The sequence below is a fragment of the Saccopteryx leptura genome, chromosome 12, assembly GCF_036850995.1.
Source record: "Saccopteryx leptura isolate mSacLep1 chromosome 12, mSacLep1_pri_phased_curated, whole genome shotgun sequence".
In the NCBI taxonomy this organism is placed as follows: Eukaryota; Metazoa; Chordata; class Mammalia; order Chiroptera; family Emballonuridae; genus Saccopteryx; species Saccopteryx leptura.
In genome coordinates this window covers 154,705-180,479 of record NC_089514.1, presented here as the reverse complement: position 1 = coordinate 180,479, position 25,775 = coordinate 154,705, and the positions used below count along the sequence as shown (strand labels likewise).

Genomic DNA, 25,775 nt, shown 5'->3' with positions numbered 1-25,775 from the left:
GAAAGCCGTGTGAACGAGGACGGTGAGGACAGGACTGAGCCGTGCAGCGTGGAGGCTGGCCGGGCGACGGCCTGTGCGGAAGGCCTTCCACCGCCGGCTTCCCAGACCCAGACCGTCCCCTGCAGTCCTGGACCCCACAGCCTGGCTCGCCCTCGGCCAACCGGGGAGTGCTCGCTCCCCCGGGTATGCAGCCTGCGGACTCGGTGCGCCCACCTCGTGGTCAGCACTGGCAGCCGCCGCAGAACCTGGGTCGGGCACGGTGCTGGGGTAGCCCGAGGGGAGCGAACTACCCTGAAGCTGCGAGGACCTCAGGTAAACTCCTCCCCGCAGGGTCCAGTCGGGCCGACGTCCCGCCCACACACACACGTCGATTCCGCGAGCCGGCCCCGCCCCGCGTTGCCCGGGGACGGGGGCGTGGCTCTGCGCACGCGCGGCGTCCGGAGACAGGGGGGCGGGGCGCGCGCAGTTGGCGGGATGCGGCGATGGGCGGGCGGGGCGCGCAGATTGGTGGATGCAGCGAGCGGTGGCGAGCGGTCCGCGGTGATGGACAGAGTGCGGCGCGCGGCGATTGGCGGGATGCGGTGGTGGGCGAGCGGGGCGCGCAGATTGGCGGATGCGGCGAGTGGCTAGGTGAGTGGCGCCACGAGTGGCGGGGCGGTGTGGGGGCGGCATGGGGGGGCCGCTGGGCCCGGGACTGGGGGTGTCCCACGCGGGGCGGCGAGCTGTGCGTCGTCTCGCGGGGTCTGGGTAGGGTCTCTGCTCGTTCCCCCGGAAGCGGGCTGGGGCCGGCGGGGTTCCATCCCTGATTGCGGCGGGTGCGCAGCGCCCAGTCCGCACGTCTGGGCAGAAAGTTAATTCAGATCCCGCCCCAGACGCGCGCGGAAGAAATCAGGCCCAGGTCCCCCCGTGTCTGTACTGAGGGGAGAGGGGTTTGTGTGGGACCACGCCCCGGCCTGTGCGTGGGGCGCCACACCTCGCGCGCTCGGGGGAAACCCGCGGGCCGCACGCGGAGGCTGCCGCTGCGGGGACGCGGACAGGTGCTGACACCTCCGCTGCCCCGGGGCCCGTGTTCTCGGCGGAGGACGCGGACAATAAACTGAAAATGTGCCGTTTGTTATACGTAAATGTCAGGAGAAACGGACATTGAAGAAGGTGAGGGAGGTGCGGTGTGAACAAAGACTTTGGGGAGAGGGAAAGCCGCTCAGTGTGTGGGTCATTACGGAGGGACGTGAGGGCAGGACCCGCGGGGCGCATCTCAGGCTATTGTAGGGATTTGGGGGAAATCTTTGGAGAGTTCTGCGCAAAGAGCTGACATTTGTTTTATTTTTACTACTTTGTAATAGACTTATTTTGGGCAGGTTTATCTGGCCTCATGCCCTGAGATGGAGCAGGTGCTCTGCAGCTGAATTGGGGCAGATGATACATTGTTTTGGGGCGTGTGGATTTGAAACCCTGGTAGTTATTCAGGTGGAGAGGCGAAGCAGGCAGTGGATACCTGCGGTGGGTTTGGAGAGCTCCAAGTGGGAGAAATGTTTTTAGCTTTTCTTTTGTCCCTCTTTGGGTGAGGGTGACACTGGTATCCAACACAACCAATTTCCAGGAGCAGCTCAGCCCACATCTGCTGGGACTGCAGCTCTTTCCCACCTTCCCCAGTGGCCTGCGGGTGCTATACGGTCAGCTGGATGCAGACACACCAGGAAAGTGGCTGCCATTGGGGTGGGCAGGGGTTGCAGTAATGTGTATGTGTCGTCACTGTGACCACCTCCTCCTTGACCTAGGTGGAGCTATCCGGATTCTTCGAGCACACCATGTTTTCTGAGCAGGCTGCCCAGAGAGCCCACACTCTGCTGTCCCCACCATCAGCCAGCAACGCCACCTTTGCCCGTGTGCCGGTGACGACTTACACCAACTCCTCACAGCCCTTCCGGCTGGGGGAGCGCAGCTTTAGCCGGCAGTATGCCCATATTTATGCCACCCGCCTCATCCAAATGAGGCCCTTCCTGGTGAGCCGGTCCCAGCAGCAATGGGGTAAGTGACTAGTTTGGGGAAGCGCATCCTCCCCACCGGCCCAGAAGGTACCTGGGTGTTTTAGAAAGATCTGAGAGACCTGTAGGATTTGCCTTTCATTTATTCTACTTCCCAATAAGGTTGGGGAAACTAAACTCCTAAAGCCTTAGCTTCTTAAGGTAGTTTTGAAGATTAAATTAAGGAATTAGTTTAAAGTTAGGTTTAGGTCAGTGCTGGGACAAGGTAGGGCTTGGTTGTGACAGTTACAGTGACATTTTATTGGCATAGGGAAATGTCTTTATCTTCAATGCAGCCAGCACCTCCATGTGGCAGGCCAGGCAACAGTCCCCAGGAGCTGAGGTCAGTGGAGACACATCACTCCAGAAGAAATTTCTCTACTTTACCCTGCCTCCTGTGCTTGTTGGACACAAATTGCCTGTCCCTTGGGCTCTTCTGTCTTTCCTAAGTATGTGGCTGGGACAGTGCAAGCCTTTTTTTTTTAACTCATTTCTTTCTTGGTGACTTCTGCAGTTAAGTAATTCTTGGTGGTGAAGCAAGACCCCACCTTCAACTTTTGGGTGATACGCCTGACCAGGCAGTGGCACAATGGAGAGAGTGTCAGCCTAGGATGCTGAGGACCTAGGTTTGAAATCCCAAGGTTGCTGGCTTGAGCATGGGCTCACCAGCTTGAGCAAGGGGTCACTGGCTCAGCTGGAGTCCCTGCCCCCCACCCCATCACGGCAAGTATAAGAAAGCCATCAAGGAAGAACTAAGGTGCCACAACTATGAGTTGATGCTTCTCGTCTCCCTTTCTGTCTGTTCCTGTCTGTCTGTCTGTCTCTCTCTCTCACTAAAAAAACGAAAAACAGAAAAAGCTTTTAGGTGATACTTCATTACCTCATTCGCACTATTTAGAAGAATGGCTTTCCATATAGTTGTTTGTTTGTTTGTTTTTTGTAGTTTTCTGAAGCTGGAAATGGGGAAGCAGTCAGACAGACTCCCGCATGCGCCCGACCGGGATCCACCAGGCACGCCCACCAGGGGACGATGCTCTGCCCATCCGGGGCGTCGCTCTGTCACAACCAGAGCCACTCTAGCGCCTGGGGCAGAGGCCAAGGAGCCATCCCCAGCGCCCGGGCCATCTTTTGCTCCAATGGAGCCTTGGCTGCGGGAGGGGAAGAGAGAGACAGAGAGGAAGGAGAGGGGGAGGGGTGGAGAAGCAGATGGGCACCTCTCCTGTGTGCCCTGGCCGGGAATCAAACTCGGGTTTCCGCACGCCAGGCCGACGCTCTACCACTGAGCCAACCAGCCAGGGCCTCCCTATAGTTTTCAGTGAAATCTGTTAATGTTTCTAAGCTGAACTTGTATAGGTGAGACCATGTCTTATTCATTTTTATTGCCCCCAGCACCAGGCCTGGGGGGGCTTAGGCCTATCGCCTGTTGGCCCACCTGGAGAGCTTTGGAAAGCGTGGGTGCCCAGGCTCGTCCTACCAGGCCAACTGGATCGACCCTGGTTTTATCACAGACAGCTAGCTGGTGAACACTTGGCCTGGATCTCCTAGCTAGATCATCCTATTCACTGAAGATGTTTTCGGTTTTCTTTATTGCAAGCAGAGTGTTTGCACCTTCTGCCACGTAATAAGGGCCTCCTTCCTGTGACTCCAAGTGGCCTTTCCCTGACTTTCCTGGAAGCCCTGGGACACTCTCCTTGCGTCCAATGTCACTGCCAACTTTGAGATTCTTTACAGCAGCACCCCTCTCTGGGACCATATTGCTCTTCCAGTCACTATTGCTGCTAACAAAATTCCCCAGAGATGGAGTCATTTCATTCCGCTCACAAACGGGTTGGGAACTCAGACAGCAGCCCCAGTGAACGAGGCCTTGGCAGGGCTGATTGGCTGTTGATGCTGGCTTCACCCCAGACACCTCCGCATGGCTTCCCCATGTGACCAGGAGACCTCTCCAGAACTCAGCCTTTGTCAGAACTCCTCTCCCCATTCCGTGTTTCCTGAACGCGCCAAGCCCTTTCTTGCCTGGGCTTTCCTCTTCCAACTTGCTCCTTTTCCAGGTTCCCTCAGGGCCTCAACTTAAATGTCATATGCGTCAAGAGGCCTCATCGGCCTTGGAGGGGCCTTCTCCGTATCTCTGTCTTAGCTGCTATCTGTGGCGCTTGTCACAATGGCTGATCCCTCGTTTACTGCCGTGGTCTCTCTCCCGCTAGTGAACTCTGGTGTCCACATGTGCCTGGACGGACAGTCTGCCCTCGGCACAGGGCTGTGTGGCTCTGCCTGGTGGTCAGGACATGTTTTTTATCTCTGTGCCTCAGTTTCCTCAACTGCGCAGCAGGGCAGTAACACCTACTCTGACCTGCTGACATGTTCGGATGAGGTCCCTGATGATGCTCTGCACAGCGGCCTGGGGCTTTGGGGTCTGTGGTTCCTGCCCGTGTCTGGCATATGTCCAGGGCAGGTGCTGTCTCACCTGTTCTGAATTGCTCTTCCCCACTCAGGTTGTAGATCTGTAGATGTTCTTGGTTATTCCAGGCAGGAGGGGCTCATGCTGGAACTGGCTGGGCTAAGGAAGGGGCTGGTCAGTGTCCACATTGTCCTCTCACCTCCTGATGACATTTTCTCCAAGCTTGGGGGCTGCCTGACAAATCTGTGGGCTTTTGGTAACTTGCACTCTTCCTCCTTGCCTGAGTGACCCCTGAGGGACCAGCCAGTCTTCCTGTGTATCCCTGATGGTTCCCCCATTCTGTTCCCAGGATTCCGGGAGCCTTGACTCCACAGGAAGCAGGACGGAATGGATGAGGATGTGAAGTTTGATTTTGGGGTGTCTGTTTACAGAGGATAAAGCATTTGCAGAACACTTGGAAGAATCCAAACTCTTAAAGGCGCTTGTTACATTTTAGAAGAGGGCTGTGTTGAGACTTGGCATACCTCTCTAAGAATCAGTTTTTTGTGGCTGCTGTAACAGCAAAGCCACAAACTGAGCGGCTTTAAACAGATTTATTCTCTCCCAGTTCTGGAGCCAGAAGTCTGAAATCAGGTGTCCACAGGGCTGTGCTCCCTCTGAAGGCTCCAAGGGAGGCTCCTTCTCTCCTCGTCTAGCTCCTGGTGACTGACTGCTGGTGCCCCGGGATTGTGGCCATGTCACTGCAGTCTCTGCCCTGTCTTCACGTTGCCTTCTCTGCCTCTCTTGAAAGGACACATCTAGGGCCCATCCCCAGCCTGAGTCCCTCTGTCCTCCTGGGGCCAAGTGATCCTTTAGGTCCAGGAGGTCCTTGCCCTCAGTGGTCTCTCCCACCCTTGGTTGCCGTGCTCTGTGAGGATTGTGGCAGTGCCCTGTGGGGCGCTGCCAGGGGGCTACCTGGTCTCTGAGCTCCGGTCCCTCATGCCCAGGCAGTGGAGTCCGAATAAAGAAGCTGTGTGAGCTACAGCCCGGGGAGAAGTGCTGTGTGGTGGGGACCCTCTTCAAGGCCATGCCACTCCAGCCCTCCATCCTGCGGGAGGTCAGCGAGGAGGTAAGGCCCGCCATCTCATGTGTGCCTCCCCCAGAACACTTCCCTGGGGACATTAATGGGCCATTTGCCTTGGACCAAGGGGCTTGGGGCTGGGCCTTTGCCCATAGGGGGCCAGGCCGTGGGGCCATCTCCCTGCGGTGGCACAGGAGCCCTGGTGGACTCTGGCCCTCAGACCGTCTCTCATCTCGCCCTCCAGCACAACCTGGTCCCCCAGCCTTCTCGGAGCAAGTACATCCACCCAGATGATGAGCTGGTCTTGGAAGATGAATTGCAGCGTATCAGACTGGAAGGCACCATTGATGTGTCCAAGCTGGTCACAGGTGGGGAGTGGGAAAGGGTGGCCTGTGCATCCAGGTGCTGGTGCACCTGCATTCCTGGAGCCGTGGGTTTGGGTTCAGGACCCAGGCAGGGGTCAGTCCTCTCTTCTGCCCAAAGGCAGTGATCCTGTGAAGTGGGTCCTGAGTGGGAATTTGCCAGCACAACAGAGAACTGGTGGGTTTTGTTGTTTGGATGGTCCCTTGGGCTCCCCTCTTGGGGCCTGACACTGCTGTTCCCAGGGACAGTGCTGGCCGTGCTGGGCTCTGTGAGAGAGGATGGCAAGTTCCTGGTGGAGGACCATTGCTTCGCAGGACTTGCTCCTCAGACGCCTGCACCACCCCTTGACCTGGACAGGTGAGCAGATGCTTGGAGTCCCAGGCAGTGGTCCAGGGGAATTGGGGTCACTGGGTTCCATCTCCCCATTCACCTGTGAAGGTGATGGTGTTCCACAAGTGGCTCCATGTGGCCCACCTGGGGGGGAAGGTCGCCTGATTTCATAGACCCTAGGAGGACTCTGACTTCTTCTGCAGGTTTGTGCTGCTGGTGTCCGGTCTGGGCCTGGGTGGAGGCGGGGGAGAGAGCCTGCTGGGCACCCAGCTGCTGGTGGACGTGGTGACGGGGCAGCTAGGGGACGAGGGGGAGCAGTGCAGTGCTGCCCACATCTCCCGGGTCATCCTGGCTGGGAGCCTCCTCAGCCACAGCACCCAGAGCAGGGATTCCATCAACAAGGTATGGCGCCCACCTGCCTACAGCGGCCCCTCCTTCCCCAAGTCGGGCACCGGGTCTTGCAGGTCTGGTGGGCAGTGCCCTACAGCAATGCTGGGACCACCTCTGCTCAGGACCATCTTGATTCAGGCCCTGCTTTCTGTCCCCGTGTGGGGAGGGCTTTGCTCTGAGACCCAGCTACCCAGGAAGGGACTTGGTGTCCCTTTGATCTAATGCTCCCTCAGGGCCTCACAGCCTATGGGCTCTACTCCTAGGCCAAGTACCTGACCAAGAAAACCCAGGCAGCCAGTGTGGAGGCCGTCAAGATGCTGGACGAGATCCTCCTGCAGCTGAGTGTGAGTGCCGCGGGCTGCTGGGCGATGGGCATTGGGCACTTGGAGGCTGCAGTGGGGCACTGGACGGAGGGTGGGAGAGAGGAGATGGTAGGGCTCCAGCAGGCCTGTGTGGAGGGTACCAGGCCCCGAAGCTCCCCTGACTGTGCCTTGCAGGCCTCGGTACCCGTGGACGTGATGCCAGGTGAATTTGACCCAACCAACTACACGCTCCCCCAGCAGCCCCTGCACCCCTGCATGTTCCCACTGGCCACTGCCTACTCCACGCTCCAGCTGGTCACCAACCCCTACCAGGCCACCATTGATGGAGTCAGGTAACCAGCACCGCTACACTCCAGCCTGACCCCTGGCCTCTTGCCTCAGTGGCACTGGGAGGGGAGGGTCCAGGACTTGGCAGAGAGCCCACCTCAGTTGGCCTCTTTCTCAAGGGTGGCTGGGTACAGCCCCCCTGAGAATACTTGGTGAGCTCCAGGCTGGCCTCGGCCTTGTGGGAGGAGTATAGATGTCAGTCTCCCAGGGTGAGGGTCAGCTGAGCCTTGCCTTGCAGATTCCTGGGCACAGCAGGACAGAATGTGAGTGACATTTTCCGGTACAGCAGCATGGAGGATCATTTGGAGATTCTGGAGTGGACCCTGCAAGTCCGTCATATCAGTCCCACGGCCCCGGACACCCTGGGTAACGAACGGGACTCAGCCATGTGGGGTGGGACCAAAGACCAGAGAAAGCTGGAAGGGCCCCCGTGATGCTCGGAGGGTTCCCAGCCTGGGTTTGCACTCACTGGCCTTGCTGTGGCCTGAGGAAATGCCCCACAGCTTGATGCTGTTCTGGAGGCCCCGGTCTCACTATAGGCCTCCCTTCTCTAGGCTGCTACCCTTTCTACAAAACTGACCCATTCATCTTTCTGGAGTGCCCACACGTCTACTTTTGTGGCAACACCCACCGCTTTGGCTCCAAAATCATCCGAGGTAAGTTTTGTCTTCTGGGGGCTCCAGACCTAGGCTGTCACTAGGGACTCAGTCTCAACTGGGGACAAGGCTCAGAGAAAAAAACCTACACTGGAACCCTAGGACGTGGAACCCCAGCCACCTGGTGCTGCCAAACAGGCTGAAATTGTCTGCATCTGTGTGGTGGTGTCAGAGCTTATCTCTGATCAGTGTGACGTTAGCTTTTGACCTTTATGGTGTCCTCAGCCCTTGTATTTCTGGTCCAAAGGAGCTTTGTGGTGAACACTCCCAGGGTGCTGAGGGTAGGCTCCTGTTTACTTGTGGTGACATCCTTTGAGACAGGGCTCACCCAGCACCTAAAGTGGGTCCCTACGTGGCTTTTTTGTAGGCCCCGAGAACCAGACAGTGCTGCTGGTGGCCGTGCCGGACTTCAGTGCCACACAGACTGCCTGCCTGGTGAACCTGCGTAGCCTGGCCTGCCAGCCCATCAGCTTCTCAGGCTTCGGGGCAGAGGACGACCTGGGAGGCCTGGGTCTGAGCCCTGAGTCATGAAGGCGGCCTGTCTAGAGAAGCTCAAGCCACTCACTGCTTCTGCAACGTCAGCACTGAGCAGCTTGTTTTTGTAAATAAAGCCAGACCATTAACTGGTGTTGACCTCCTGGGTAGATCTGGTGCTGGGCCAGGGCCCTTCTGTGGAGGGAGACCACACTGAATAAGTCTCCCTCCTCCACCCCTCTCCCCAGGCTGAAGGCCCGCAGTCAGTGACACATGTGGCATGAGCTTGTTTATTGGTATGGCCTGGGCAGGTGGTTGAGACGTGTGTCCTGGGCTCGCTGTGCCTGCCCCCACCCCTGCCTGCAGCGGTCCAGCCTCTCTGAGGCCAGCAGGTGGCCCAGGAGCCTGGCAGACCCTGGCTCTTAGGTGTTGGTCACATTCGTGCCCACATCAGGGGGGCGTTAGTGCTTAGTGTGCTGATGGCTGCTGAGCTGGTGACAGCTCCTGCATTTTCAAACCTGTTCTCAGAAGTCCCCAAAGTTCACCGTGTAGGTCTCAACTGTGGTGAATGGGTAGTCTGGGCCTGTGACCATCTCCTCCCCTTCCTCTTCAGGCCCCAGCTCAGTCCCAAACTCCGTTACCACCTCCGTGTAGGTCTCAGTCTCAGACTCCTCCCAGTAAGCTGTGGTCTCTGGCAGAAAGTGCCAGGGACCCAGGGTGGAGCTGGGAGAGGGGGCTAGAGAGGGGATGGGAAGCAACGTGGGGGGCGGCGTGGAGGTGGAGGTGGAGGTGGTGGCTGGGCCCGCAGTGGCGTTAAGGCGTCGGAGTCGCATCTGTTCGCGCATGCGCAGCCGGTACTGCAGTCGGCGGTACTGCTGGCGCCGCTGCTGGGGGGTCATAGGGCGGGAAGGGTCAATGCGTGGGATGGGCCGGTTCCCGTTCATTGCCAAGATCTCCCGGATGCGTTTCCAGTTGGAGCGGGCCAAGATGAAATTGCACTGGGTGGCACCAATGTCATAATCCACATTGCAGGTCTTGGCACTGGGAGTGTAGCCCTCTGCCTGGACTGTCACACGGTACTCCCCCGGATTCAGGATGCGCCAGTAATCACCACCACTGGCTGCGGAGGGAGGACAGGTTCAGCTGCCCGAGAGAGAGGCTCTCCCAGGCCCCAGCCCCACCCCCAACCGCCCCACATGGGACACAGCCCGAGACCCTCTTGGAGGCATCTGGAGGAGTGGGACCTCCTGGGCAGGCCCAGGTTCACCTGCCAAGACCAACACATATTTAGGCTCTCACCAGGGGACGTGGGGTAGAGGTGCGCACATACGTACCTGTCTTCACACCATGGTTAATGCCACTCACAGAGATGGTGGCATTGGCAATAGGGATGCCCTGTTCATCTGTCACAACCCCCTTGATGCCTCGGTGAACCTGCATGAAAGAGATAAGGGCCACATGCCGAGCCTTGCATACCGCATACCGTTCCCCTGTCCTGTGCAGGCCCCTCTGGGCAGGAGTTCCCTGGGACCCTGTCTCAGCCCTTCACAGCCCCTCCCCACCCTCAGCCCCCACCTGCTCCATGAAAGTGAGGAGGGCTTCTTTGTTGTTCTCCCACTCTCTGGGCAGCTCGCTCTCGTGAGGGAACTTGTCGCAGCCCAGGTAGATGGACAGCTCCAGACAGTTGGTATGCAGGTAACTGAAGTCATTGATGGCTGGGTGGCGGCAGACAGAACCACGGTCACCCTGGCCCTGCATCAAGCACCCCACCGCGGCCCTTCCCCAGCCAACTCACTTCCGGATCTGGGGTTCCACTTGGCCCCGTTGACGATGCCCATGCCCCCGGTGTGGTCCTGTGCTTGGCACCCTCCCCGGTAGGACTCAGTCATAGTGAGGTGAGTGGAGGCGAAGGAGATGGCCAGCCAGCGGAAGATGGCGTGGTCCGGGGTCTCCTGGGCCTCAGACGCCTCGTCCTCGTCGTCCCCGCGGGCGGCAGCCAAGGCTGCAGCTAGCAGCTGCTCCTGACTGGGCTTGCGTGCCATGTCATAGGGGTAAGACACAAGCCGCTCGCCGCCGTTCAGGTTCGCCCCCAGCACAAATGGGATCTTCTCCATCCAGGCGATGATGGCCCGGACCTCTGTGGACACCTGGGGACGGCCCTGCGTGAGGTCTGGGCCGCAGCTTCCACCACCCTCCAGGGAGACCTCGTACCCACCGTCCTATCTCTGTCTCTTAAAGGCCCTGGGCCCTGGCTGCCCCCCAGTCCCTGCCGGCCAAGGGGAAGCCTCACCGTGGCGTCTGGGGAGAGGTAGCGCTCGGGGATGGGCAGGTTGTTGTTGGGGACCCGGTAAGGGACCCATTTCCTCTCCTCGGCTCCCCAGAGTACAGAGTTGAGATCAGGGAAGTCCTCATAGATGTCGAAGCCCTCCTCAGTCCACAGTCCCAGTGCCCAGTTTCCAAACTCTGAGCCCTGGGTGCATGGGGGTAGGGGTTGTCAGCGTCGGGAGGTCCAGCCCCACCCCACGCCAGCCACAAACACACCACCAACCCCCCCCATGCCCCCAATCCCGTCTGGTCTGGCCACGCCCTTCACGCACCCCAGCTCCGCCTACCTCCCCCCTCCCCACCCCAGTCCCGCCTGCCCTGGCGTGGCCACCGCCCAAGCTCTTCTCCCCTACACCCACCATCTGCGATGCTACTTCGTAGCCGTCGGGGTTCAGCGAGGGTACCAGGTGGATGCGCGTGTCGTGCACCAGGCTGCGAACGCGGGGGTTCCCGTCACGGTACTCGCGGCACAGGTACTGCATGAGCAGCAGCAGCAGCTCGCGGCCCAGGACCTCATTGCCGTGGATTCCAGCTGTATAGCGGAACTCCGGCTCCCCTGCAAGGGCAGGAGCCTCAGAAACCATTCGGCCCACCCATGGCGGGGAGGGGGGGGTCTAAGGAAGTATCCAAACTGGCCTCACTTCTGAGGCTTGTAGGGCCCAGCAAGACAGACTGGGATCCCCAAGGAGTTCCAAGGATGGCAAAGATGGAGATGGTGAGCTGGGAACATCAAGGATGCAGGCTAAGCCTTGCCTCTAAGCTGTGGGGGAGGGACAGGCCTTCAGGGGACTGTGGAGTCCTCACCCAGCTCGTGATCCCCGGGGTTGTCAGAGATCTCCATGGCGTAGATCTTGAGCCCGCGTGAGCTCTTCCCCAGACTGTATGTGCGAGTGATTGTGGGGCACTCCTCATTCACCACCTTCATCAGCTGCGCGAGGAGAGGACACGGTCACACAGCCCACCACCCGCTGCCTCCAGGGACTGCAGCCACACACACACACACACACACACACACACACACACACCCGCCCTGTCTGCTCTATGAGAAGTCCTCTGTGGTAGAAGTGGCCGCTGCAGGGAGCCCAGCCCCTCAGGTACTAGCCGAGAGTGGTGAGTTCTTCCTTCCCAAGGCTAGAGCTGGCCCACATCCCTCAGGTGGCCAAGTCTGGGATGGGAGCAGAATGGAGCTCCAACATAAGCCCCCATTAGCCTCAAGCCTGAGCCCCGGACAGGACCCCCTGCTCTGGGACGAGTATCCCACCTGGCGCATGTCCTTGTAGCTGTGGTGCCGGAAGTCCAGGTCGTCAGTGGTGACCACCTCATTCTGGGCATAGTAGCTGTGGGCAGCTGCAGAGGGTGGGCAGGCAGGGTCCTGAGCGGGACAGCTGCTAGCCCAGCCCCAGTTGCCCCAGCCAAACCAGCTGCCCCTCCAAGCCCCAGCCACCCCTGCACTCACGGGACACGGGGCAGCCCAGCACCTCCAGGCGCATGCACAGACTGCCGTTCCAGGTGAGGGGGTACACGCGAATGAAGCGGGCTACCACCGGCTCTGGGAGCTCGCTCAGCACAGGTGTGTCCTTGTCAACATTCCCGTGGAAGGTCTGGGGAGAGGCAGGCCTCAGAGCAGCACCCCACAGCACCCCACCCTGGGTCAGAGCCCAACTGAGGCCCAGAGGCTGGGAGCAGTGCTGAGGGCTCAGGTACCCACCATTTCCTCGTAGCCGTTGGTATACATCACCCATGTCTGGCTGTCATTGCTGAAGCCCACAAAGAAGGAGGTCACAAAGTCATCACTGGAGAGTGGATGGTAGTCAGCGGTCAGGGCAAGGCTGGTCTGCAGCCCAGGCCCCAGGCACTGAGGTGGCTCCCTCTCCTGGGCCCAAGAACTTAAGAGCTAGCAGGGCTGTGCGGTGCATCAGGAGTGGCTCCTGTGCCCACTGTGTGGTTGTGGATGGGTGGTTTGCTTATCTGGGTACTGCCATAGTTGAGGAGGGGGCTGGGGCCCTAAGGAACCCTCAGGAGTTTTCAGATGGGACTCAGAGCTGGGCCTGGGGCTCATTCCCCACCAAGTGCCTGTGAGCAGACGTACTGGACACTGGAGTCACGACCCTGGGTGATGACGCCTGTGAACCTGGTGGTCCTTCTGGTATCCACTTCAATCCACTGGTTCTGAGCATCGTCCTCAGCACACCACGCTCCATCATAGTAGTCGTCCTCAGTGGCACCGGCCTGTTGGGCAGGGGTTGGCTGAGTGGATGAAGGAACCCATCCAGCTGAGAGAGGGGCCCATCCCAGCACCCACCTGCATGTTGAGACGGCCGCGCTGGGCCCCCAGGCCGTGACGCAGCATGGAGGAGGATCGGATCTGATTGTCCTCAATGCGGTGTGACTCCATCCCAATGGGGGGGCACTCTGGGGACGTGGCACCCCAAGCTGGTGGCCTGTGGCTCCATTCCTCCCTCCACCAAACTCAGAACCAAGGATCTAAGAGCCCTCTCCCCTTGTGTCAGGAGGAACCAATCACTTGCCCCAGCCCCAACCCACACACCCTGCTGCCAGCTCTCAGGCCCCTCACTCACTGATTTTCTCTGCTGGAGCCCACTCCTCCTCCACCTCATCGCCCTTCTGGGGCCCTGGGGACAAGGAAGGAAGGACTTGGGGCCGAGGGTCCATCAGGACCCAGGTTGTGTGGGCCCAACCCCCAGCCCCATACATACCTTTGTGGTCCTTGCCCTTCCCCAGCATCCATTTGTCATCTGTCTCCTCCTTGGGGCTGCTGCTCTCCTTCTTGGGTTTCTCTAAAGGTGGAAGGTGGGAAGGCCTGTGGCTTAGCCCCAGGCTCAAGAGGCTTCTGGGGGAGCAGGCCAAGCTGGAGGCAGGTGGGGTGGAGGCAACATGATTCCACTCACTCAGCTCCTCCTTCTCTTTATCAGTCTCCAGCTCAGCCTCAGGCTTCCGGGGACTGGGAGGCCGGAAGTAATAGTCCACTGGGGGAGGGAGAGCCCTGCTGAGATGGCCCCCACCCCCATGCTGCTCCCAGGGCCCCACAGCATGAGCCCAGAGCATCACCCCCATGCTGCTCCCAGGACCCCACAGCATGAGCCCAGAGCATCTGGGGTTACAGCAGCTCAGCAAGCATGACTGGATAGAGGGAGCACAAGACGAGGAGGTGGGGTCAGTGAGCCTAGAAGTAGCTGCACAGGCCCAGAGGAGGAGGGAAGATCCTCCCAAAGCAAGAAGCCGCCTGAGCTCAGGTGGGGCTGGAAGACCCCAGGGAAGTCAGCAGCCTGGACCAGCAGGAACAGCCAGCCTGGGGATAGGGAGGCTGGGCTGGGCAGGGTGTGCTTCAGGGAACGAGACAGTGAGGACATGCCCCCTGAGGCACTAATGGCCAGCAGAGGGTGGGTCCTGAGGGCTGAGCTGGGGCCAAGGGTTGGAGGGGTTTGATGGGACAGGAAAAGAGCACACTCAGGAACGGGGAGTGATCCACAGGGGACACGGGACAGAGGGAGAGGAGTCCACTGGGGCTCAGAAAGAAAAGGCCAGAAGAGAGAGTGAAGGATGGGAAGGAGGGGGAGGGGGAAGAGCAGAGTCAAGGGATGGCCCAGCCTGAGCGAGGAGGGCAGAGGAGGGCAGCAAGGCTGGTGGCAAGCGGGATGTTGGGTCACTAGCACCAAGCTGGCCCTGGGATGCGGGCAGAGGCGCTGGGCACTCACTGTTGTCATAGTCAGGGATCACGTAGCCATCCCCATAGTCGGGGGGCAGCAGGGGTGGCAGGGGCTTCAGAGGCGGCTCTGTGGAGGTGAAAGGCAGGGGTGGGTGCAGAGCCCCTCACTGGACATCCCCACCTCCCCATCTGTCCCCATCCTACCGGTCCTCTCCTCCTCTGGGACCTCGATGCCCTGCCCTGGGGGCTTGGTCTTCTCCTCGGGGGGCTCAGGCCAGGGCCTCTCGGGCCTCCTCCTGCTGGGGGGCGGTCTGGGCTGCTTCTGGCGCCGGATGTACTCGACTGGGGGAGAGGGTGGACTGAGTGGGCGAGTTGTCAGGGCTGGGATGGTAGAGCCCCGGGGTAAACCATCCATGGACCCCCAGGCCAGGGGTCTGGGTTCAGATGGGGTGGTGGGGCCAGGTGGTCAGATTGGGGGGTCCCACACTCACAGTCCTCATAGTCTTCCCTCTCTATCTGGTCATTGTAGTCCAGCGTGGGCTGCTCTGTCTCCTCCTCCGGCTCTGGGCAGAAATGCTAGCAGCTGCTTTGTTGAAGACACTCACCGCCACCACCACCCAGGCACCCTGGAGACCCAGCAAGCCACGGTGATTAGTCTCCCAACCAGGCGGGGGGCACCCACTCACCAGGCTGGCGCTCCACATGGGTCTCTCCTCCTGGACCCGGCCAGGGACTCGGAAGGGCCCCACCTGCAACATAACCCAAGCACACATAGACAGCAGTCCTGTGCTGACCACGGCTGCTCCTGCAGCCTCCACCATACCTGGGTCCTGCTGACACCTCCTGAGGCGTCAGCTCACTCCCAGGAGGCCTGGGCTGCGCTGGCTTCAGCACCCTGCTGGCATTCCCCAGGTTAGATTGCTGGCTGTTGATCTGGGGAGCCCAAGCCCTACTCTCCGAAAGGCCCCAGCCGCAAAGCTGCCCCAGCAGGAGGGAACCCTGCAAACTCAGAGCTCAGCAACACACAAGGGGTGGCTCTGGGAAGGGTCCAGGGGACAGAGCCCAGGATAGTGGAGAGCAAAACCATAGTGAGGCCACCAAGCCCTTCACCCAGCCACCTGAGGGACCTCCAACCCAACCGCTGGTAGCCCTGAGGGTCTGTGAGAAGCAGGGCCCAGGGAACCACCCTCACCCTTGCTCCCCCGCAGCCCAACACGGCATAGCCCACACCCCGGAAAAGCTGACACACACCTTCCTCCCGCGGTGGCTCCTCAGGGTGGGGGCTGAGGGGTGGTGGCAGTGGCCACCACGAGGATTCTGAGGGGGTTGGGATGGGGGGCCTCTTTCCAGCCAGGGGCCTCTTGGTGGTCTTGGGTGGCTTCTCCTTGGGCCTCTTGGTGGCCTTGGGTGGCTTCTCCTTGGGCTTCTTTGTGGCTTTGGGTGTCTTCTCCTTGGGCTTCTTTGTGGCCTTGGGTGGCTTCTCCTTGGGCTTCTTGGGTGGCCTGGGGGACCCCTCTAGCAGCTGTTTGGTCGCCTTGGGGCCTTTGTCCTTCTTCCCTTTCTTCCCTTTGTCTTTGGCCTTTTCTGGAGGCGCTGTCCAAGATACAGATGTAGGTCCCATCAAGGGGCAGTCCGCTCTGTGCCCCATGTGGACCCCCTACCACATGGGCATAAGGACTCTTGTTCACCCATGTTTCCCAGGTCAGGAAGCTGAGAGGTTAAGTCACTTGCCCCCGTGAAAGAGCTGGGATTGGAACTCAGGTTTCTGTCTACAAGTTTATGCTGTGACTACATCTTGGCTTGGGCCCACGGACCCAGCCTCAGCACGGCGGCTCTTATCCTCCCTCCCACCTGTTCCTGCTGAGGATCAGGAGCCCCTCACAATGCACCCTTTCTCGCATGTCCCTTCAGCCAGTCAGGGAGTGCTATTCTTTTTTCTTTTTTTAAAAATAATTTTGTGTCTTTAATTGATTTTAGAGAGAGACAGGAAGGGAGAGAGAGAGAAAGAGCACTGACTTGTTCCACATATTTAAGCATTCATTGGCTGATTTTTTTTTTTTTTTTTTAATTTCTGAAGCTGGAAACGGGGAGAGACAGTCAGACAGACTCCCGCATGCGCCCGACCGGGATCCACCCAGCACGCCCACCAGGAGCGGACGCTCTGCCCACCAGGGGGCGATGCTCTGCCCCTCTGGGGCGTCGCTCTGCTGTGACCAGAGCCACTCTAGCGCCTGGGGCAGAGGCCAAGGAGCCATCCCCAGCGCCCGGGCCATCCTTGCTCCAATAGAGCCTTGGCTGCGGGAGGGGAAGAGAGAGACAGAGAGGAAGGGGGGGGGGTGGAGAAGCAAATGGGCACTTCTCCTATGTGCCCTGGCCGGGAATCGAACCCGGGTCCCCCGCACGCCAGGCTGATGCTCTACCGCTGAGCCAACCGGCCAGGGCCTCGTTGGCTGATTCTTATACGTGCCCTGACCAGGGATAGAACCCGCAACCTTGAACTATTGGGATGACACTCTAACTAACAGCTTCACAGCCCGGTTAGGGAGTGCTAGTCTGTGCTGGACACGGAAAGCACCCAGCCACCCAGCTCTGCTGGGGGAGGAGGCACCCCAGTCTCAAGGGAGAAAGAAGCAGTCTCATTCCTGCCAACTACCATGCAAAGTGAAGGGCATGGTGTGGGTGAGGGGCATGACCAAGCCTCCCGAAGCTCCTTGCAGGGGCAAGAAAAACCTCAAAGGTAAGGGGCATTTGTGGGCAATCCTCTATGGAGAAGTAAGGGGTCTGAAACGGTTCGAAGCCATAACCAATAGTGGGTCCTGGGGCCACACAGAGGACAGGGACAGGCAGTGCAGCAGCTGCTCACCCAACTCTGAGTTGGGGAGGAAGAAGGGTCATGGGCTTACTATGCCATTGAAAATTTAAAGGGTGTTGGTGGCCAAGTCAGGGAAAATTTACAGAATGCAGACCTTGGGGAGAAACAGGGCTGCCCCAGAAACACCCATGAGGCCAGAGCAGGCCTGGAATGTGAGCTAGAGGTGTGGGGGGGGGGCTCAATGGATCCCAGGACCTGCCCCCTCCAGGGTGGGGAGCCAGGAAAGATCTAGAGTGGGGGCAGGGGCTGCTGACCCCAAGAAGTGAAGGGTGGTGGGTTGGGGTCTCCTGGAAGAGAGAGATCAACAAGACCCTTTCCACCCTCCCAAAGACACAATAAGCAGCCAAGATTTATTGACAACTGATTATGTAAGAGGCGGGACAAATGCTTTGGTGATGCATCATCTCACTGAGTTCTCACAATAAGCCCTTGTGGGAGGGGGCTTCTGCCTCTGTGCTCTGTGGAAGTGGGACATCAGGCAGGAGGGTGCTGCGGACCCTTCCAGAGAAGGCTGAGGCTGGACTCTAGCAGTGACACTAAGTTGTCTCATTGGGACAGCAGGGCAGTTCGCAGCACTGGCCTGGGGAGGGGGTGGCAAAGTGCCCCACTGGCTCAAGCCTAGTCCCCCTGGGCAGCTGGGAGCTGGAGATGAGGAACTGGGACGATTGGAGCTACTGGGCAGCGGACCTGCTGGATATGTCTCTGTGCCCAAAGGGCTACAAGCCAGCACTAACGCGCCTGGCACAGTGTCCGCCAGACATCTGGGCAGTCCCGTGCTTACAGAGCCATTCCTCACTCCAGGCAGAGTGGACAGCGGCCAAACCCTGAGGACGCCCTCCGTTCTCACCTGAGGTGCAAAGCACTCCAGGACCCCATCACTCTGGGGCTACCCCTGCCCGCTCTTACCCTCTCCGGCTACCCCGGGCTTGCCCTTGGTCTGGGCTTTGCGGACGCGCAGGGTGGGCTCGGGGGGCGGCGGGGGCTCCACGTCGTCCTCCCGGGGCTCGGGCTCCAGCTCCGATAGGAAGCCCTCGAGGAACTCCTCGATCTCGTCGTCGGTCAGCACCGTCTGCGGGCGCCCCCCGGGGCACAGAGCCAGCAGCGCCAGGAGGAAGCCAAGCAGGGGCGCCCCACGCACAGACGCCATGGCCGTGGCACGCGTGGTGTACAGGGGGCGGGGGTCCGGGAGGGGGGCGGGGAGGGGGAGGGGCGCGGGAGGAAAAGGGGTGAGGCCGGGGGTCCCGGGGTAAGGCGCGGGAAGAATCCGGAGTGGGACGCTGGGGCTCTGGGCCAGGCAGTGGCTCGGGGGTCGGTGGGGACGCAGGGGTGGCCGGGGATTCAGAGGCGCTGGCGGCGGCTGTAAGCTCTCGTCCCGCGTGGCGCGCTCTGGCGCGGACCGCCTTCTCCAAAGCTCCAGTGCCGGCCGGGGCGGGGGCGTCGGGGCTTCCGGAACCGGCTCCCCCACCCCCGGGGTGGAAGGAGGAGGTGGAGGAGGAGCCGGGCGTGGATGGAGGGGCTGCGGGGGGGCCGAACAGTCCGGGCGCCGCGCGCTTGGCACTTCCCGGAGCGGGAACGGGGGCAGTGTCCGGGGCTGGAGGCCTGCGCCTCAGCAGCAGGGCCTGGGGGGAGAGGGGGTCGGAGTGGACGGGAGATTTCGAGGGTGCGGGTCGAGGGAGCTGACGCCGTTGCCCGGCTTCGGCCGCCGCACCGCCCTCCAACCAGCGGGACCAGGACGCGAGATGCTACCTAGCCTGCTGGAGGTGACTGGGGACGCCGGTAGCAGAGCCAAGCCGCCTGGCTCTAGCTGCCGGGACTCTCCCCATCTCAGCCCGCAGAAGGGTCGTGAGGGAATCTGGCCAGCCCATGTTTCCTTCTCTCTGGAGACTTGGCCTGGCAGCTCTGTCATTCAGACATCCAACTAACCTCCCAGGTCCCTGACAAGCCTGCACTGTGCCTCACCCGGTATGGCACTGGGGACCCCACGCTCTGGCCTGGCGGGAGCAAAACTGCCTGAGGCAGGCCGGCTGCTCTGGTGGGAGTAGGAGTCCCAGGTAAGGTGCCTCTCATCTCCCAGGCCCTGACTGTGGGTCCAGATCCAAACTGGGTCAAGTTTGCAGAAGGGCAGAGATGGAACAGGTTGGAAGGATGGTCTTTTTACTAAGTTGTATATAATTCATAGACATGAGCTGTCAGGGTTGTGGAGGCACTTGGCACTCACACAGTGATTTCCATACAAGTTCAAGGATTCTTGCCCCACCCTGCACTCCCACCCAAGCACTCTCCTAGGGAGTGTGCCTGGACCCTGATGAAGAAACTGGCAAGGAGGTGGCAGGCACCAGCCCATTTATCTGGCCTCTCCTGAGCAGATAGCACAACCTCAAGTGAAGCCAGGTCAGATCAAGAGCTGGTTTTAAAGGCTGCACCCTGGACCGCAGCTCCATGTGGAGAATGGGGAGGGGGGGGTTGCTCAAAAGCAAGGAGGCCAGACACGGCCCTGACCAGTGGGGGAGAAGATGTGTGTCTCTAACCCAGGGCCTTGCACATGCCAGGCAGTTACCACCCAAACAGGAGGGTTAGCGCTCATTTCCCCTGGGAGACAAGTGCACCCACTGGGCTCCCAGTCTTCCCATCAGGCCTCCTTGTTCCTGGCTGTTCCTGCCCCGCCATGTGTCCTCAGGCTGGTCCTGGCAGCAGGCAGATGAAGTCAGCTTTTGCCCATAAAAGTCCTCCACGAACCTCTGAATCACACTGCTTGGGACTGTCCTGGAATTTGCTCTCTTGCCCCCAGCTGAATGTGAAGGCAGTGAGGCCCGAGGCTGTGGAGCGTCACTTCCCGCAGAGGTCAGTTCAGCTGGCTCACACATGGATCAGATTTGGGCCCAGCATCTCATGCCAGGGAAAACAGAAGCCATGAAAACATCAGGAAGGGATAGAAAGAACCTTTCCCTCAGCCACAGTGAATCACCCACAGGAATATAAGCAAAGACCTCTTGGGGTGCTGGGCCCTGGGGTGGGGCTAGGGAGTTGGTACCCCTTCACCCTGAGGGTCTGGGCAGGTGGAAAGGAGGGGTGACTGCTCTCCATGCCAGGTCGAGTCCCCCTCGGTGGGTGGGACTGGGATCTCGCTTCGCTCTAAGACCGCAACCGTGGGAGTTCCTCAGACCTGGGCCCAGGGCTGTGTCTGGATGCAGGGAGGCAGTCAGGCCCATCAGGAGACCCTGTGTGCTGAGAGGGCAGCATCTAAGCCAAACTTCCCAGGGAAAGGCAGGTAGGGAGTGGGAGGCTCATGCTTCTTGTGGCCGTTGCTCACCCTTCCAGGGTCCAGTGCCCCCACCACCAGGCAGGGAATCTGTGTCCATGTCCAAGGATTCTGTGAGCTAGTCTGGGGGGTCTGCTGGACACACTAGGGCCCCTCCTCCAGCTTCCTGTCTCCCAGTGATTGTCCATCCGGGGTACTACAACAGAACTAGGCTTGGCAGGGAGGTTAGGTGACAGGGTCACCCAGGCAGGTCCACCCTTCCGGCTCCCAGAGTGAGAAAAGAGTTTTTGGGGAAGATGGCCATGGGCTGGGATGTGTGGAGCTCCCTGCGGCTGGGGTGGGGGTGGCAAGGCCTGTGGAGCCCACTGATGTAAGGACAGGGAGAGAGAGTGGCGTGGCCTGCACTGTCACCCCTGAGGGCCCTAGCACCGCCTGACAGGGTGGGGTTCCCCACACAGAGGGATAGAGCTGGAGTGGTGCCCCTACCCAGAGTCAGGAGCAGGGTCTTCTCGGAGGCCAGTAGGGTCAGAGGACCTGCAGGCTGTGGGAGGTGGGGTGAGGGTGGAGGGGAGGTGTAAGTAATGCTAACACATGTGTGCACCAAGGCCACTTTGCCTCACGCCCCAACCCTGCCCCAACAGGTGCCAGAAGCTCCCACACTGGGAGGGGGGTGAGGAGCTGGATCGGATGTGAGAAGGAATAGAACCCACCCTCTTCCCACTACAGTGGGGTCAGTCCCACAGACTGGAGGGAAGGTGCTGTAGACAGCCTGACTTGTTAATGCTGTCAGATGGAACAGCTCCACCCCATCCTATTCCCACCCCCGGGGAGAGGACTTCCTGCCCCCCCCCCCCTTCCAGTAGCCTGTCCTGAAGCTGTGGTGTGAACAGTTGTTACCTCAGATGTAAGGGGTGACGGTGGCTCCCTGATGTGATGGTAAGACCACCCTCCACTCTCCGGAGGCATCTCCTGTCCACATATTCCCGGTCAAGCAAAGGTCAAGCAAACTCAGCATCGTTGCTGCACAGAGGGTTGGGACCTGGAGGCAATGCTGGTCTGGGCCTTGGGAAGCTTGAGGGTAAGGCTCATCTCCACCTTCAGCCCCAGGAGATGGGGAGGGGCTGGGTCCTGAGCCTGGAGCCTCCATCTACCCATATCCAGGGAATGCAGGGGTCCTTGGAGGACCCTGCCCCTGGTGACCTCTTTACAAAGACCCCCTGGGTCCCAGGCCATTTGTACAAGTGAACATATGTCCCTGATGGCTCACTGCATCACTGGGCAAGTCCTTACAGAGCTATCAGCAAGGTGCCCCCTGAGCTCTGCCCAGAGATCCAGCCTTCCCTTGATGGTCAGGCTAGAGGTAACCAGAAGTCAGCAACAGGACCCCAGGACAGAGGGCACAGGAAAGGGCACTGACCATAGGTAGTGCAGTCCTGCCCTGAGTGGGGGGATCTGCCCCCAGGCCAAGACTCCTACTGTCAGTCTAGGGTGTGGGGAGGTGACTCCAGAAGCATGGGACCCGGGGTGTCCCAGATGGTGTCTTGCCCTGTGCACAACTGGCAGAACAATTTTCTTGGTTTCCAATGACTTGAAAACCACATGTGATTTTCCACCATCCTGTGCCCCCGCCCAGCTCCCCAGGCTCAGACTGCTGAGCGAGCACAGTTCACCCAAATTCCTTCCACTCACCACAGGACCCAGCCCCTGGGAGACCGGAGGGGTCACCACAGCCAGCTGGGGGTGGGAGGGGGACTGCCCCGCCTTTCTCCCCTCCCTTCCCAGCTGAGAGCAGAAAACCAGCTTCTAGGGCCATTACTAATTCTGCAGCAGGCCCACCAGGGAGGCGAGGAGGCGTGTGGAAGGAAGTGAGGTGTGACCCTGTGATCCCTGTGAAAGTCCCAGGGGAAAGGAGGGTCATTGAGTTCCAAACATGGGTCTCCTGGAAAAAGAGATCACACCATCAACTCTAGAGGAATTAGATGTAGATGTTAAAGAGAACATCAATGTTAAAAAACAACATCAACGTATTAAAAGGAAACAGGGATGTGTGTTTATATTCTAAGTAGAGGCTGTAGAAGAAAGGATAGAGAACTTTGGTTGCAAAGTTAAACTGAAAATCAAAAGGCAAACAAAACACTGGGAAAAATTAGGTAAGAAGTGAATATTTTAGGAGCTGTTTGTGGGCTGAGCCTCATTTTCTGTCCTCTGGACAGTGGGTAATAACGATACTACCTCCACCTTGTGAAGTGACTCAAGAATTCACTGAAATAAGCATAAAAAATTGTAAGACGCCTGACCAGGAGGTGGCGCAGTAGATAGAGCATCGGACTGGGATGCAGAGGACCCAGGTTCAAGACTCGGAGGTCTCCAGATTGAGCGCGGGTTCATCTGGTTTGAGCAAAAAGCCCACCAGCTTGAACCCGGGGTTGCTGGCTCCAGCAGGGGGTTACTTGGTCTGCTGAAGGCCCGCCGTGGTCAAGGCACATATGAGAAAGCAATCAATGAACAACTAAGGTGTTGCAACACGCAATGAAAAACTAATGATTGATGCTTCTCATCTCTCTCCATTCCTGTCTGTCTGTCCCTGTCTATCCCTCTCTCTGACTCACTCTGTCTCTGTAAAAAAAAAAAAAAAAAAAAAAAAAAGTGTAAGCCTTTGGTAAAGAGAAACTGTTAAATTTCTGTATGTTTTTCAAGCCATTTTTAGTTTGTGTCCATTTTTTTAAATAAAATTTTATTGATTGATTTTAGAGAGGGAGGGGAGCATTCTTAGTTGTTCCACTTAGTTGTGCATTCATTGGTCGCTTCCCATAAGTGCCCTAACTGGGGATCTAACCGCAACTTGGGTGTTTTGGGATGATGCTAACTGACTGAGCTAACTAGAGCTCTGTTTTTTTCTAAGTGAGGGATGAGATCTATTCAGGTAACTCACAAAAGAAGAAACATAAGTGGACAATAAACATATGTAAAAATGTTGACCTTAATAGAAATCATAAAAATACCAATTAAAATATACCGAGCACTACTTTTCCTATATCAAATCCTCAAAGACAAAGAATGTCCTGGTGTGGGCAGAGCTGAGAAACCGCTGTCATTCAGGATCACTGACTGGGGTACAAAGAACAGAAACCCAGTGTGACAACTAATGTGTGTCCACTGAGTGGGCTCCAGGACACCCAGACAGTTGTGGGCACAACTGTGAGGGTGTCTCCAGAAGAGAGTCACTCATCTGAATCCGTGAGCTGAGAAAGCAGATGGCCAGTGCCCCCGTTCCTCATTCTCAGGCTTCTGGGTCTGGACCACCAGGTTTCCTGCCCCACCCCACACCCACCCCAACTTGCAGATGGCAGACTGCAGGACTTAGGTTCCATAATCATGTGGGCCAATCTTTTGTAATAAATCTCTATATATATCCTAAGGGTTTTGTTTCTCTGGAGGACCTGACCAATACACCCATTAAAGCAACTGAGCCCTGACAGGCCATCCCACAGGTGCTGGGGGTAGAGGGCCTCTTCCCTCCTCTGCTATCAGTGTGTCCAAAGTCAGACAACAGAAAAACAGTTACTGGATCTCCCACTCCACTGACTTGGCCATGTGACTATTTTGGCATGTGGGACAAGAACTAATTGGTTCAAGGAGAAGCTTGAAGAAACTCTTGCTGCGCCCCACATCCCTCTACCCCCCTCCAGAAGGACAGGCACACCTGTGCAGCCTGCTGGAGAGTGGGGCCATCAGATGCTGCTGTCAATGGGACACAGGAGGAAGACTGGTTGGGAACTAGAGGGCAAGGGTCCTAGCAGGGCCTGGGGAAGAGCAGTTACAGGGGAGGTGGGGAGAGGAAGGCCAGTACCGGCCCTGCTCTGTAGGCAGCTGGTCAGACACTGGTCAGTGTGGACTCGTGGGTAGCTGATGGGCCTTGAGAGTGTGTGGGGAGTGGGGCAGCGACCCCACCCACCCAGGTTTGGTGACAGAGCAGCTGTGAGCATTGAGAGTGACTGTGCCCGATCCCGCTGTTTTCTACACAAATATTTCTCCAGCAAGATCGGTTTACGCAGGAACAACAGAGAACAGCAGTTCGGTACATGCGGCGTATTGGTGCGGGAGGTGCAGGGCCAGACGCTGGAGAGGAAGCTGTGATGGACACTTCTTCTCTTCTCGTTGGGCTCAGAGATCCACTAGAGCTGAGCGCGCCCCCTGCTGGCCCCCCGACGTCATTTTAGATGCCACTTCCCACGTGAGCTTGTGTTCCTTCCTGGGCTTGCAGCGCCACAGGTGTGAATATCTGTGCACGGCCCCTGTTTGCCTGGCTGGACACCGGGTGGTCCTGCCAACTTGCTGATGGGTCTGGAATCCTTCCAGCCGTGGGTCATCAGAAACAGAGGGAGGGACTGGGAAGCCTCAGGGCCACCAGTGCCCACTGCCTGCCCCATATCTACTCACACCCCTGGCTCAGCACCCCACCTGACTAACGCAGCAACTCCTCAACTTCTGGGGCTCCTGGCTGTGGGCCCATTGAACACATCTTATGTCAAGGTTGTTTATTACACAAGTGCTCATCAGAGAACAAAATAGAAAACACAAACAGGCAAAATAAAACGCTTATAAGTTTTATTGAGCCCTAGCTAGATAGCTCCCTTGCTTACAGCTTTGGCTAGAAGCACAGAGGTTGTCAGTTTGATCCCTGGTCAGGGCACATACAGGGACAGATCAATGTTTCTGTCTCTCTCTTTCTCTGCCTCTCTGGCTAAAATTAATTTTTAAAAAGTTTTATTGAGTTTTAGACCACCCCACTTCCCTGAGAGAGCAAGTAACAGTTTGTTAGACAATCATCCAGGTGTTTTGGAAACACCTAATCAGGGAGGTCTGTAACTGAGCCAGGCACACCAGGTCTCATCTGTGAGATTATAAAAAATAAACATATTGCTCACTGCCCCCAATTGCTAGCACAGAGCTCCTGAAACCTTTGGAGTTTCCTGGGTGAATGGAGTGTGTTTTGTTCTAATGAGCCAACTCTGGGTAGGCCCCTAGGTGTGATGGGTCATTAAAAGCTACTTCACCTGACCAGGCAGTGGCACAGTGGATAGTGTTGAACTGGGACGTGGAGGACGCAGGTTCAAAACTCCAAGGTCACCAGCTTGAGTGCAGGCTCACCAGCTTGAACACGGGGTTGCTGGCTTGAGCAAGGGGTCACTCGGTCTGCTGTAGCCCCTCCCTGGGTCAAGGCACATATGAGAAAGCAGTCAATGAACACCTAAGGTGCCACAACGAGGAACTGATGCTTCTCCTCTCTCTCCCTTCCTGTCTGTC

General features: G+C 58.4%; 2 protein-coding genes across 4 annotated transcripts; one reads left to right on the top strand and one right to left on the bottom strand.

Moving 5' to 3' along the window:
- The first annotated feature begins 590 nt into the window (after window positions 1-590).
- On the top strand, window positions 591-8,499 carry POLD2 (DNA polymerase delta 2, accessory subunit). 3 transcript variants are annotated; one of them, XM_066354141.1, is made up of 11 exons: window positions 591-630; window positions 1,779-2,028; window positions 5,409-5,530; window positions 5,727-5,850; window positions 6,088-6,202; window positions 6,379-6,577; window positions 6,829-6,909; window positions 7,063-7,220; window positions 7,454-7,581; window positions 7,770-7,871; window positions 8,239-8,499. In XM_066354141.1, the coding sequence occupies exons 2-11, from the start codon at window positions 1,809-1,811 to the stop codon at window positions 8,400-8,402; spliced, it is 1,413 nt and encodes a 470-aa protein (XP_066210238.1). In that variant the 5' UTR covers window positions 591-630; window positions 1,779-1,808; the 3' UTR covers window positions 8,403-8,499. The 3 variants fall into 3 exon arrangements, with proteins under 3 accessions (XP_066210238.1, XP_066210239.1, XP_066210237.1); XM_066354142.1 differs by lacking the exon at window positions 591-630 and adding an exon at window positions 674-1,152 and having other exon boundaries at window positions 6,094-6,202; XM_066354140.1 differs by lacking the exon at window positions 591-630 and adding an exon at window positions 675-1,152.
- Window positions 8,500-8,621: 122 nt separating this feature from the next.
- AEBP1 (AE binding protein 1) lies at window positions 8,622-18,400 on the bottom strand. Its single transcript, XM_066354089.1, has 21 exons — window positions 18,116-18,400; window positions 15,589-15,930; window positions 15,024-15,086; window positions 14,829-14,900; window positions 14,542-14,679; window positions 14,387-14,464; window positions 13,580-13,657; window positions 13,388-13,468; window positions 13,250-13,303; window positions 12,973-13,082; window positions 12,760-12,899; window positions 12,379-12,463; window positions 12,127-12,271; window positions 11,932-12,017; window positions 11,475-11,598; window positions 11,030-11,226; window positions 10,636-10,815; window positions 10,141-10,492; window positions 9,921-10,060; window positions 9,680-9,779; window positions 8,622-9,465 (listed from the first exon to the last, which is right to left on the bottom strand). Exons 1-21 carry the CDS (start codon window positions 18,354-18,356, stop codon window positions 8,870-8,872), a joined length of 3,402 nt encoding a protein of 1,133 aa, XP_066210186.1. The 5' UTR covers window positions 18,357-18,400; the 3' UTR covers window positions 8,622-8,869.
- Between the last annotated feature and the right edge of the window lie 7,375 nt (window positions 18,401-25,775).

Excerpts from the sequence above, each read along its gene's own strand:
- AEBP1 (XM_066354089.1), bottom strand. The coding sequence starts at position 18,356 with ATGGCGTCTGTGCGTGGGGCGCCCCTGCTTGGCTTCCTCCTGGCGCTG. Across the intron at positions 15,087-15,588 it reads GGAGCCACCGCGGGAGGAAG|GTGGGGCCCTTCCGAGTCCC; the intron begins GTGTGTGTCAGC and ends GTTATGTTGCAG. Across the intron at positions 12,018-12,126 it reads GCTGGGCTGCCCCGTGTCCC|CTGCCCACAGCTACTATGCC; the intron begins GTGAGTGCAGGG and ends CACCCTCTGCAG.
- POLD2 (XM_066354141.1), top strand. The coding sequence starts at position 1,809 with ATGTTTTCTGAGCAGGCTGCCCAGAGAGCCCACACTCTGCTGTCCCCA. Across the intron at positions 5,531-5,726 it reads TGCGGGAGGTCAGCGAGGAG|CACAACCTGGTCCCCCAGCC; the intron begins GTAAGGCCCGCC and ends CTCGCCCTCCAG. Across the intron at positions 6,203-6,378 it reads CCACCCCTTGACCTGGACAG|GTTTGTGCTGCTGGTGTCCG; the intron begins GTGAGCAGATGC and ends CTTCTTCTGCAG.